This window comes from Salvelinus fontinalis, unplaced genomic scaffold, assembly GCF_029448725.1.
Source record: "Salvelinus fontinalis isolate EN_2023a unplaced genomic scaffold, ASM2944872v1 scaffold_0465, whole genome shotgun sequence".
Classification (NCBI taxonomy): Eukaryota; Metazoa; Chordata; class Actinopteri; order Salmoniformes; family Salmonidae; genus Salvelinus; species Salvelinus fontinalis.
This window is the reverse complement of record NW_026600674.1, coordinates 78633-92360: the sequence shown is the minus strand read 5'-3', so window position 1 is coordinate 92360 and position 13728 is coordinate 78633. Positions and strand designations below refer to the sequence as shown.

At 43.4% G+C, this 13728-nt stretch overlaps 1 protein-coding gene across 1 annotated transcript; it reads right to left on the bottom strand.

The window, feature by feature from the left end:
* Positions 1-1188: 1188 nt before the first annotated feature.
* On the bottom strand, positions 1189-12298 carry LOC129846173 (amine sulfotransferase-like). Its single transcript, XM_055914135.1, has 6 exons — positions 12133-12298; positions 9163-9368; positions 3970-4096; positions 3714-3808; positions 1969-2149; positions 1189-1316 (listed from the first exon to the last, which is right to left on the bottom strand). The coding sequence occupies exons 1-6, from the start codon at positions 12296-12298 to the stop codon at positions 1189-1191; spliced, it is 903 nt and encodes a 300-aa protein (XP_055770110.1).
* Positions 12299-13728: the final 1430 nt, after the last annotated feature.

The window sequence follows — 13728 nt, the reverse complement described above, 5'->3', positions numbered from 1 at the left end:
GAGAGTATGTGTGTGTGTGTGTGTGTGTGAGAGAGAGAGACAATGTGTGTGTGTGTGTGTGTGTGTGTGTGTGAGAGAGAGACTATGTGTGTATGCAGTGGCGGATTTAGGCATAGGTGACATGGGCATCTTGCCGGGGGCGGCATGGGGCGCCCACACAAAATAATAATAATAATAAAATAATACTATTCTGAATGGTGACATTTGCTCGATCGGTTTTCTATCACTCATTTGCTCGTTACATCAATGATATCATGTCACCATTCAGAATAGTATGGGACTGTGGGTCTGTGGGTCAATTAACCTTGTCGGAGTTGGAGCCCTGATTCTAGTTTGTGAGCCAGGTAGGCTACTGCCTGGGAAGGTCTCCCACTCAGAAGTACAAGATGGAAGGGGGCGAGGTAGGTTGACCTCAGGTCTCCCCACTGGAAGCTAGAGGTAGGGGGGCGTGGGTAGGTTGACCTCAGGTCTCCCCACTGGAAGCTAGAGGTAGGAGGGCGTGGGTAGGTTGACCTCAGGTCTCCCCACTGGAAGCCAGAGGTAGGGGGGCGGGGGTAGGTGGACCTCAGGTCTCCCCACTGGAAGCTAGAGGTAGGGGGGCGGTGGTAGGTTGACCTCAGGTCTCCCCACTGGAAGCTAGAGGTAGGGGGGCGTGGGTAGGTTGACCTCAGGTCTCCCCACTGGAAGCCAGAGGTAGGGGGGCGGGGAATCTATCAAATAGCGCACCTCTAACTTTGTACAGTACTAATGTAATTAGTAATGCAATTAGTTCTGGAATTTAGTTTGTGTTTCTTGTTTGAAGTGCAACAGTGTAATAATCAGGTTCTCTTCTTTATAAGTGTGTTATTCTATTTGTGTGATATAGGATTTGTGCAGTTTAGTTTTATTTGTGTGTTTTTTGTTAGCAATAGGGTAACAGTGTAATAATTAAATTCTCTTTTTATTTGTATATATATACTACAATTTGTTTCTATTTGTCTTTGTTACTTCTTTTTGATATTTATGAGTCTTATTTTAGTATTTTTATATTTATATAGTTTTACATGTTATAATTATTTATTTATTATTTATTTAGTGCAGAATTATGCTTTTTTTGGGGGGGTGGGGGGGGTGCGCTGAAGGGAAGGTTCGCCCAAGGAGCCATACAAGCTAGAACCGTGTGTGCGCATGCTTGCATATGTGTCTGTTTCAGCCTTGAAGCTCTGTGATGTCCCAGACGAAGTTGAGAGACAGGTCCTTCATCCTCTCCTGATAGACTTGGTCAAAGCGTTCACTCTGGGCCACCGTCAACGAGTTCTTCCAGTCTCCTATGGTACCTGAGAGAGAGAGAGATTGTTTTATTAATTATTTTTATTTAACCTTTATTTAACTAGGCAAGTCAGTTAAGAACAAATTCTTATTTACAGTCACGGCCTAAGAACAGTGGGTTCTGCCTTGTTCAGGGGCAGAACGACAGATGTTTACCTTGTCAGCTTGGGGATTCGATCTAGCAACCTGTCGGTTACTGTCCTAACGTGCTAACCTCTAGGCTACCTGCCGATAAAGCTATGCTATAGATAAAGCTATGCTATAGATAAAGCTATGCTATAGATACAGCTATGCTATAGATACAGCTATGCTATAGATAACGCTATGCTATAGATAACGCTATGCTATAGATAACGCTATGCTATAGATAACGCTATGCTATAGATAACGCTATAGATAAAGCTATGCTATAGATAAAGCTATGCTATAGATGCTATAGATAAAGCTATGCTATAGATAAAGCTATGCTTGATGTATTTCAGATACATTGAAACTGGAAGGGGGTCTAGGGGGCTCACTTTCTGACTGGAAGTTCTATAAACCTCTTTAAATACACCCCCTCTCGTTTCTGCCCCCACGATACCCATACAAACCTATACTCATGTTTTTCATGTATCAATTTCAACAATAAAGCCTCTAAACATTTCTTATTTTCCTCACCTTTGCGTAGGAACTTCCCCTTGTTCTTGTCTTTGACGTTGTCAAGCAAGAACTCATAGTTGGCCTTGTCATCTTTCTTCATGTTATTGAAGGTGACTTTCTCCACTATGCTGTCTATAGCTGCATCAGACAGGCTCTTCCCGACAAACTCAGCCAGACGCACTACCACCGATCTCAGGTCCTGTTGTAGCAGGACACATGGAATAAAACCAATATGGCATGTAAATGAACAGAAATATAAACCATTTGTAGTGATGGTCCCATGTTTCATCAGCTGAAATAAAAAAATCCCAGAAATCTTCCATACGCACAAAAAGCTTATTTCTCTCAAATTTTGTGCATACATTTGTTTACATCCCTGTTAGTGAGCATTTATCGTTTGCCAAGATAATCCGTCCACCTGACAGGTGTGGCATTTTATAAAGCTGATTAAACAGCATGATCATTACACAGGATCACCTTGTGCTGGGGACAATAAAAGGCCACTTTAAAATATGCAGTTTCGTCACACAACGCAATGCCATAGATGTCTCAAGCGTTGAGTGAGCCTACAATTGACATGGTGACTGCAGGAATGTTCACCAGAGCTGTTTCCAGATAATTTAATGTTCATTTCTCTGCAATAAGCTGCCTCCAACGTCATTTTCGAGAATTTGGCAGTACTTCCAACTGGCCTCACAACCGCAGACCACGTGTAAACACACCAGCCCAGGATCTCTACATCTGGGATCGTTTGAGGGGGGGTACTGAGGAGTATTTCTGTCTGTAATAAATCCATTTTGTGGGGAAAAACTCATTCTGATTGGTGCCCCAGTGGGTGGGCCTTGCTGCCAAGTGGGTGGGCCCATGCCCTCCAAGGCTCCACCCCTGCCCAGTCATGTGAAATCCATAGATTATGGCCTAATACATTTATTTAAATTGACTAATTTCCTTACAATTGACTGATTTCCTGTAACTCAGTAAGATTTTTGAAATTGGTGCATGTTTATGTTTATATGTTTATATTTTTGTTCAGTATATTTGTGATGTGAAAAAAAATAAAAAATAAATAGGATTATTATGCCAGTACCCAGATACTGGCAATTAGCCAAGTGGGTTGGAGCATTGGGCCAGTAACTGAGGGTACTGGATCGAATCCCTGAGCCGACAAGGTAAAAATCTGTTGTTCCGGCCCTGGGCAAGGCAGTTAACCCCAACAACAATTGCTCCCCGGGTGCCGAAGACATGGATATCGATTTCTAGTTTCCAGGTTACCCTGATTATTACTTATTGGATTCACCTGTGTTTAATGACCTTCTCTTTTCACCTGGTTGCCTTGTTATTTAGGTTCCTCAGGTGGCCTGTATCTTTGCTTAGGTCTCATGTTTTATTAGTGTGCTCTTGTGCGGTCGCCTTGTTTCTGTTAAGACTCAATGTAAACGTTCTGGATTTACCCTGACCTCTGCTTGCTGTGTTTCTCTGCTCCTGGGTTCGAGCTCGTACGAGCATTATTGTTAAACTAAGTAGGTATCCCCCTTTCCCATATACACTGCAGATGTTATAGCAGTCAAGTTTATTTCAGCTGGATGTCTCAGGTTGATTTAAAATCACCTAAATACTCAGAATACTACATCTGTTGCACGACTTGTTGCAGTAGTAACAGCTGCATCATTGATGTAGGCTACTGCATCTTATAACAGGTCAGCGCAGTGGTGTAGGTATTCATGTGGTACATATGGCGTTAATCAGGGTAAATGTCATGTTACCTTGATCATCTCTTCATAGCTGAGGAACATGATGTTGTATCTGTCCTGGTGGTTGTACCATCCTCTGACATGGTCGAACCAGCAGCCACCAAGCACTGAAGAGACGGGTTCACATAGGACAGCAGACAGTAAGTGTTAGTCAGTGTGTTAGTTGTTAATTAGCTTACGGTTGTGTATGATACTGTGTTACGCTGATGAAGCCAATTTGGCCAAAGAAGTGCCATGTGATGGAGGGAGGGTGATTAGTGGCACTCACTCCATCCACAGAAGAACTTGTCCAGCATCTCGTCATAGTGTTCTGAACTGTCCAGATGCTTCATGAACTTAGAGAAGTGGAAGTAGGACACCATGATGTCTTTAGGGTTCCTGGTCACATAGATGACCTATGGAGGAGATAGGGGATATAGTAGCTCTTTCCTGCTGTCGAAGGACCAAAAGCGCCCTTTAGTGGCCTCATGGGTGGAATATTATTCATATTTTTCATCATTTCATAATTAAACATTTTTTTTTAAATAAAAAAATCTGGTGTTTTTACGTCAAATCGTTTTGTTATATTTCAGTCTTCTGTGATGTATATCAAGTGTAATATTGGGATGCAAACTCAAAATGTAATACATTTCAACTCTATATCTGACATGGTACAGGTGTCCTCTTTTTTAAGCCCATAACCATGTGTGTGAGGTGTATACTTTTGTTTCAAAGTAGATTTGTTTGACTACCAAGACACACTCTGTGTGACCCTGATTTAGTCCACTGCAGTAAAAGGTTAACAGTGTGTAGTGTGCATGGAGAGACAGGGTGATATAGAGTTAACAGTGTATATTGAGGAGAAAGGGGTGATAGAGTTGACAGGGGTGATATATGGTTAACAGCGTGCAGTGTGTATGGAGGAGACAGGGTGATATAGGGTTAACAGTGTGTAGTGTGTATGGAGAGAGGGTGATATATAGTTAACAGTGTGTAGTGTGTATGGAGAGACAGGGTGATATATGGTTAACAGTGTGTAGTGTGTATGGAGAGACAGGGTGATATAGGGTTAACAGTGTGTAGTGTGTATGGAGGAGACAGGGGTGATATATGGTTAACAGTGTGTAGTGTGTATGGAGGAGAAAGCGGTGATATAGTTAACAATGTGTATGGAGAGACAGGGGTGATATAGGATTAACAGTGTGTATGGAGAGACAGGAGTGAAATATAATTAACAATGTGTAGTGTGTATGGAGGAGAAAGCAGTGATATAGTTAACAATGTGTAGTGTGTATGGAGCGACAGGGTGATATAGGGTTAACAGTGTGTAGTGTGTATGGAGCGACAGGGTGATATAGGGTTAATAGTGTGTATGGAGAGACAGGGTGATATAGGGTTAACAGTGTGTAGTGTGTATGGAGAGACAGGGTGATATAGGGTTAACAGTGTGTAGTGTGTATGGAGAGACAGGGTGATATAGGGTTAATAGTGTGTATGGAGAGACAGGGTGATGTAGGGTTAACAGTGTGTAGTGTGTATGGAGAGACAGGGTGATATAGGGTTAACAGTGTGTAGTGTGTATGGAGAGACAGGGTGATATAGGGTTAACAGTGTGTAGTGTGTATGGAGAGACAGGGTGATATAGGGTTAACAGTGTGTAGTGTGTATGGAGAGACAGGGTGATATAGGGTTAACAGTGTGTAGTGTGTATGGAGAGACAGGGTGATATAGGGTTAACAGTGTGTAGTGTGTATGGAGAGACAGGGTGATATAGGGTTAACAGTGTGTAGTGTGTATGGAGAGACAGGGTGATATAGGGTTAACAGTGTGTAGTGTGTATGAAGGAGATAGGGGTGATATAGGGTTAACAGTGTGTAGTGTGTATGAAGGAGATAGGGGTGATATAGGGTTAACAGTGTGTAGTGTGTATGAAGGAGATAGGGGTGATATAGGGTTAACAGTGTGTATGGAGAGACAGGGTGATATAGGGTTAACAGTTGTGAGAGCAAAATTGCAAGATGTTGTTATAATGCTGTAATTGCATCAAATGGTTGCTTTATGAAACAGAATAGAGGGTTCTTATAACTCTATAGTGTCTCTGTGAACTGAAAGTGGGCCTCTGGGAGATTTAACACTGACAGGAGATGTGCAATGTCTTTGGTTGATACCGCATTCCAGAGCATGATTTAATGTTTCTGTACTGGGGTACCAGGGGGAGATGGCTCCAGTATGGAGTTGGGTGCAGACCCTGGTCTCTACACAGTGAGTACAGTTTTTACAATTTTAATTATAAGTGTCTTTCATACAAATCTTAACCTTGTGACCCATTCCATACATCTTTTGTTTGTCATGTAGACTGGAGGATGGACTTTGCTATAAAATGCTGTGGCTCAAACCAGCTGGTTGAGTTCAGTGATCACCTCCAGGGTTGATTACTGACCAGCTCCATTACTGCACTAATTAAATAATACAGTTTGATTGTTTTGAAGAAATCTAAAAGTTTCTCCTTTTGATTACAATGATTCCACCACACAGTGTGTATGGAGAGAGAGGGGTGATATAGGGTTAGCAGTGTGTATGGAGAGACAGGGTGATATAGGGTTAACAGTGTGTATGGAGAGACATTAGTGATATAGGGTTAACAGTGTGTATGGAGAGACAGTAGTGATATAGGGTTACCAGTGTGTATGGAGAGACAGTAGTGATATAGGGTTAGCAGTGTGTATGGAGAGACATTAGTGATATAGGGTTAACAGTGTGTATGGAGAGACAGGGGTGATATAGGGTTAACAGTGTGTATGGAGATACAGGGTGATATAGGGTTAACAGTGTGTATGGAGGAGACAGTAGTGATATAGGGTTAACAGTGTGTATGGAAGAAACAGGGGTGATATAGGGTTAACAGTGTGTATAGAGAGACAGGGTGATATAGGGTTAACAGTGTGTATGGAGGAGACAGGGGTGATATAGAGTTAACAGTGTGTATGGAGAGACAGGGTGATATAGGGTTAACAGTGTGTATGGAGAGACAGGGTGATATAGGGTTAGCAGTGTGTATGGAGAGACAGGGTGATATAGGGTTAACGGTGTGTATGGAGAGACAGAGTGATATAGGGTTAACAGTGTGTATGGAGGAGACAGGGGTGATATAGAGTTAACAGTGTGTATGGAGAGACAGGGTGATATAGGGTTAACAGTGTGTATGGAGAGACAGGGTGATATAGGGTTAGCAGTGTGTATGGAGAGACAGGGTGATATAGGGTTAACAGTGTGTATGGAGAGACAGTAGTGATATAGGGTTAACAGTGTGTATGGAGAGACAGGGGTGATATAGGATTAACAGTATGTATGGAGATACAGGGTGATATAGGGTTAACAGTGTTTATGGAGGAGACAGGGTGATATAGGGTTAACATTGTGTATGGAGAAGACAGGGGTGATATAGGGTTAACAGTGTGTATGGAGAGAGAGGGGTGATATAGCGTTAACAGTGTGTATGGAGAGACAGCAGGGTGATATAGGGTTAACAGTGTGTATGGAGGAGGCAGGGGTGATGTAGGGTTAACAGTGTGTATGGAGAGACAGGGTGATATAGGGTTAGCAGTGTGTAGTGTGTATGAAGGAGATAGGGGTGATATAGGAATAACAGTGTGTATGGAGAGACAGTAGTGATATAGGGTTAACAGTGTATATGGAGAGACAGGGTGATATAGGGTTAACAGTGTGTAGTGTGTATGAAGGAGATAGGGGTGATATAGGAATAACAGTGTGTAGTGTGTATGAAGGAGATAGGGGTGATATAGGGTTAACAGTGTAGTGTGTTAAGAGAGTGCCTGCAGATGTTTGTACATTGTAAGTATGTGTATTTCTCTAGATTTCCCCCTCACTGCTGTGCCTGTCTGACTGAAGGCATAGTACTGTATGTGTAACCATCTAACCCCACTCACTGCCATCTAATCCCACTCACTACCATCTAACCCCACCCACTACCATCTAACCCCACCCACTACCATCTAACGTCACTCAGTACCATCTAACCCCACTCACTACCATCTAACCCCACCCACTACCATCTAACCCCACTCACTACCATCTAACCCCACCCACTACCATCTAACCCCACTCACTACCATCTAACCCCACTCACTACCATCTAACCCCACACACTACCATCTAACCCCACACACTACCATCTAACCCCACACACTACCATCTAACCCCACTCACGACCATCTAACCCCCACTCACTACCATCTAACCCCACACACTACCCTCTTAGCCCACACACTACCATCTAACCCCACTCACTGCCATCTAACCCCACCCACTACCATCTAACCCCACTCACTGCCATCTAACCCCACTCACTGCCATCTAACCCCACTCACTACCATCTAACCCCACTCACTACCATCTAACCCCACTCACTACCATCTAACCCCACTCAGTACCATCTGACCCCACTCACTACCGTCTAACCCCACTCACTACCATCTAACCCCACTCACTACCGTCTAACCCCTCACTACCACCTAACCCCACTCACTACCACCTAACCCCACTCACTACCACTCACTACCACTCACTACCACTCACTACCATCTAACCCCACTCACTACCATCTAACCCCACTCACTACCATCTAACCCCACTCACTACCGTCTGACCCCACTCACTACCGTCTAACCCCACTCACTACCATCTAACCCCACTCACTACCGTCTAACCCCACTCACTACCGTCTAACCCCACTCACTACCACCTAACCCCACTCACTATCACCTAACCCCACTCACTACCACTCACTACCATCTAACCCCACTCACTACCATCTAACCCCACTCACTACCATCTAACCCCACTCACTACCACTCACTACCATCTAACCCCACTCACTACCACCTAACCCCACTCACTACCACCTAACCCCACTCACTACCACCTAACCCCACTCACTACCACTCACTACCACTCACTACCATCTAACCCCACGCACTGCCATCTTACCCCACTCACTACCATCTAACCCCACTCACTACCATCTAACCCCACTCACTACCATTTAAACCCATTCACTGAAGGCATAATGCTGTATGTGTAACCATCTAACCCCACTCACTACCATCTAACCCCACTCACTACCATCTAACCCCACTCACTACCATCTAACCCCACTCACTACCATCTAACCCCACTCACTACCATCTAACCCCACTCACTACCATCTAACCCCACTCACTACCATCTAACCCCACTCACTACCATCTAACCCCACTCACTACCATCTAACCCCACTCACTACCATCTAACCCCACTCACTACCATTTAAACCCACTCACTATCATTTAAACCCACTCACTACCATCTAACCCCACTCACTACCATCTAACCCCACTCACTATCATTTAAACCCACTCACTGAAGGCATAATGCTGTATGTGTAACCATCTAACCCCACTCACTACCATCTAACCCCACTCACTTTGGCCTTCTTCTTCTGCAGGCCCTTGGGCATAAGATGCTGGTGTAGATGGGAGCAGAAGAGGCGTGGAGAGGGCCTCTGGGTGTAGGTCTTCCCCTTCTCCAGGATCTCCAGCCATGGCATCCTCACAAAGGTGATCTGGTTAGCCTCCTCTGGGAAATCATCCTCAAACATCAGGGTGATGATACGCTGGGTCCATACTGTACCTGGGAGAGGAGGGGGAGGGAGAGGGAGAGAGAGAGCAAGAGAGTGAGAGAGAAAGGTGGCAGTGAAGGTGAATATAGTTTGTCCCCCAAAAAATAAAGAGAGGGAGAAAAGAATCCCAGGTTCTGTCAATAAGGCTGCTGTCCAAGGTACCATCCCTTTGTCCAATACTACACTGACCTTACAGGTAACACAGATAACTAGGCTATATACTGTAGCCATGTACAGTATATTATAGTTAAGATAATGTGGCATATTTATTTTCTATGTAACTTAAGAACATATTATTATTTACAATGACAGCTTAGGAACAGCGTGTTAACTGCCTTGTTCAGGGGCAGAACAACAGAGTTTTACCTTGTCAGCTCGGGGATTCGATCTAGCAACCTTCCGGTGACTGGCCCAGCGCTCTAACCACTAGGCTACCTGCTGGCCAATATACCACGGCTAAGGACTGTTCTTAGGCACAATGCAATACTTAGCCGTGGTATATTGGCCATAAATCACAAACCCCTGAGATGCATTATTGCTATTATAAACTGGTTACCAATGTTATTATAAAAATACATGTTTTGTCATATTGTCTGATATACCACGGCTGTCAGCCAATCAGCATTCAGGGCTGGAATCAACCAGTTTATAATTAGGTTATCAGACCAATAACTAGACAGGTACATTGCTACTCTCAAGAGCTATGTGGCCTAAGGGCAAGAACTGTACATTATAATCACAACAGGTTATAGCACAGATCAATATAGTCCATATATCTCTTAAGAGTAGTCATAGTTCAGACAGGAAACGCCACGTATTTGTTGAACCATTTAGTAGATAGGTTACAGGACATGCAGTAAGTTGTCTTGGCGTTAGGCTCTCCTCCTTCAGGTTAGCTCACCGCCAGGGCATGCATCATGTTAAGATGATAATAAATACAGGCAGTGAGCAAGGTACGCTCTACCAATCCCCCTGCAGGAAGGAAACCCAGAACCTAACAGGTGGTGCCTGGGGTGGTGGGCGGTGCTAGCAAATGCTATCCAGCACCCAACAGCAGTAGAGGCAGCAGAGCATGAGTGAGTAAAACTAATCAGCCAAGTAGACTGCCATATTAAGGTAGGAAGTGTTTGTAGAATATGATTGATGCGACGTCGCTGATGCACCGCTGAAGCCAGTACAAGGGTTCCCTGTATGAAGCCAATACAAGGGTTCCCTGTATGAAGCCAATACAAAGGTTCCCTGTATGAAGCCAATACAAGGGTTCCCTGTATAAAGCCAATACAAGGGTTCCCTGTATGAAGCCAATACAAGGGTTCCCTGTATGAAGCCAATACAAGGGTTCCCTGTATGAAGCCAATACAAGGGTTCCCTGTATGAAGCCAATACAAGGGTTCCCTGTATGAAGCCAATACAAGGGTTCCCTGTATGAAGCCAATACAAGGGTTCCCTGTATGAAGCCAATACAAGGGTTCCCTGTATGAACCAGCGCTGCACTTGATTATACAGTGTTCCTGCTATTCCCTGTGGCTCAGAGGTAACCTCTTGTTCATAACTCAAACCTCAGATGCCATGCTGGAGGAACATATGGGCTCCTCAATCCTTCAGAGTGTGAGAGCAGACCTGCTGGTCTAAAGACAATGGGCAATATAGAGCTGAGAGAGAGGAAGAGAGAGAGGAAGAGAGAGAGAGGAAGAGAGAGAGAGGAAGAGAGAGAGAGGAGAGAGAGAGAGAGAGAGAGAGAGAGAGAGAGAGAGAGAGAGAGGAGAGAGAGAGAGAGAGAGAGAGAGAGAGAGAGAGAGAGAGAGAGAGAGAGAGAGAGAGAGAGAGAGAGAGAGAGAGAGAGAGAGAGAGAGAGAGAGAGAGAGAGAGAGAGAGAGAGAGAGAGATGTTGTCAAAGCAAGGCAAACTTTAACCAATATGTTTGAGATGAAATAGCCTACCACAAATAGTTATATTATTATAATTTTTGTTGTATGTATTAAGGATCCCCATTAGCTGCTGTCTTGGCAGCAGCTACTCTACCAGGGGTCCAAACAAGATTAAGGCATTTAGATCCCAATTTAAAACAAATAAAACTACATAATACAAGAAAAACATTATTACACCACTACTCTACCACTACATATCTACACTGCAACATTTATAATACCACAATATATCCACATCACAATGTACTTGTGTGTAGAGTGTGTGTTAGCTAGTGTGTGCCTTTGTGTGTGTTTCTTCACATTTTGCATTGTCCCATAAGGTGTAGTTCATGTATTTATGGCTCTATGTAGTACTGTGCCTTTCCCAGAGTCTGTTCTGGACTTGGAGACTGTGAAGAGACCCCTGGTGGCATGTCTTGTGGGGAATGCCCGACTCTACCTGGATCATGTTGGAGAGGCTTCCATTAAAGAACACCCTCTCTGTTCTGTTAGACAGGTAACTCTCGAACCACTATAAAGCAGGGGATGTAAAGCCATAACACATGTTTTTCAGCAGCCGACTATGATTGATCATGTCAAAAGCTGCACTGAAGTCAATCAAAACAGCTCCCACAATCTTCTTATTGTCAATTTCTTTCAGCCAATCATCATTTGTGTAAGTGCCATATATCTTCCCTATCAGAATGCTGAAAGTCAGCTGTTAATGTGTTTACTACGAACGTTGGCTTATTCATGCTTTAATTACAAACTACTCAATTTGTCATAGATGTTCAAGCACCAGTCATGTTTATTATACCTCTGTAGCTACTGTCAGTGTGAAAGTAATACTTTTCAATCATTTACTTACCTGATTTGGGGAAAGTGACAAGGAAAACATCACTGTCCTTGATCTCAAAGTGTTCCAAGCTGTCGATATATTCCGTGGTTAATTCCTGCGTGTCAGCCACGGGAAACACCTGGCCTTTATACGTAAACAACTTCTCACCGAGACGCTTATACTCTTGTTGAGCCATTTAACAAACAAAAAAAACGGTAACAGAAAACGGTTGATAAGGGGAAAAACAGCTGAAACGAATTGTGGTCAATAGGAAAAGGAGAGTGAGGGAAGGTGACTGAGGACGTTTTCTAAGAATTAGATTAGATTTTATAAGTGAAGTCACGTAAACCGTGTCAAGTTTTAGTTTACGGGTTAATGAGAGTAGGCTTCTTCAGTTAACCTTTGTACAGTTGCATTGTCCTGTTGTAACTCTACGGTTGTCACGACTTCCGCCGAAGCGGTCGACGTCACCGGCCTTCTAGCCATCGCCGATTCACTTTTCACTTTTCATTTTCCATTTGTTTTGTCTTTGTTTTGCACACCTGGTTTCAATTCCCCAATTACATGTTCATTATTTAACCCTCTGTTTTCCCCATGTTTTTTGTGCGTGATTGATTTATTGTAAGTCCGGTCCGATGTTTCTGGGCTTGGTATTACTTCATGTATTTGGACATTTTGAGTAAAGTTACTTCTATTACTCATCTCTGCTGTCCTGCGCCTGACTCCTATGCACCAGCTACACCCAGATCCTTAAACAATCACGCACAGGCCTCACTTTTATTGTTTACAAAGATAATACATTCACTGATCGTATCTCTCTTGTAAAACACTTTTTAAATTAAGCTTGTCTGGTCTGCCTTTTTATGTAAGGGGGTTGAATGAAAAAATAAATAGCAGCCTGTTTGCCCAAATAGGCTTGTCATTTTGTAGCTGTTGCTGGTTGAGCAATAGACTACATGTATTATGTAATTGTGGCTATGACCTTTTGAACTTCCAGTGGACATGGGAATTCTAAACCTCGAACAGAGTTGGCCAAGCACTGTCAATTATTCAAGTCATTCCACATCTCTCCTCTTTCAATTCACTTCTCATCAGGAATGGAGGGATGGAAGGATGGAAGGATGATGGGATGATTGTAGATCCATCCATTCATGTGGTTTTTGTCACTGTGGAGTGTTTTTCTAACTGGAGGGTTGATTGGTGATTGGCATGTTATTGGTTATTGATCTAAGAACCAGGTCATCAAGTGGACGTGTCAAAGACACCCCAGGGGATAGGCTGTCAACTAGCAGGATCGGTCAATTCGATTGGTTTAGGAACAGACATGCTCACACTAGATAAACATGTGTCTTGTACTGTATGTGTGTGAGTAAGTGTGTGTCTCATTTACAGTAGAAATAAGGACTGTATTGAGCCTTAGTGTATCTTGGTTCCGGAGAGTGCCTCGCAAAGCATTTTCTCTCTCTCTCTGGTCTCTCAAACAAACATGCACACACTCTCTTTCTCGCTGACTCTCTTTTTTTCTAAATTATTGTACTATACTGCCATCTTCTGTAAGATCTCAGAAAGACACAGAATTACAAATTAACTTGTCAATTACCATTAGGCAATTTAACTTGGATTATA

Bases quoted from the DNA above. Each gene is read 5' to 3' on its own strand.
- LOC129846173 (XM_055914135.1), bottom strand. From the start codon at position 12,298: ATGGCTCAACAAGAGTATAAGCGTCTCGGTGAGAAGTTGTTTACGTAT. The intron at 9,369-12,132 runs GTAAGTAAATGA...CTCCTCTCCCAG, and splicing joins TGTCACTTTCCCCAAATCAG to GTACAGTATGGACCCAGCGT. The intron at 1,317-1,968 runs GTGAGGAAAATA...TCTCTCTCTCAG, and splicing joins GGGGAAGTTCCTACGCAAAG to GTACCATAGGAGACTGGAAG.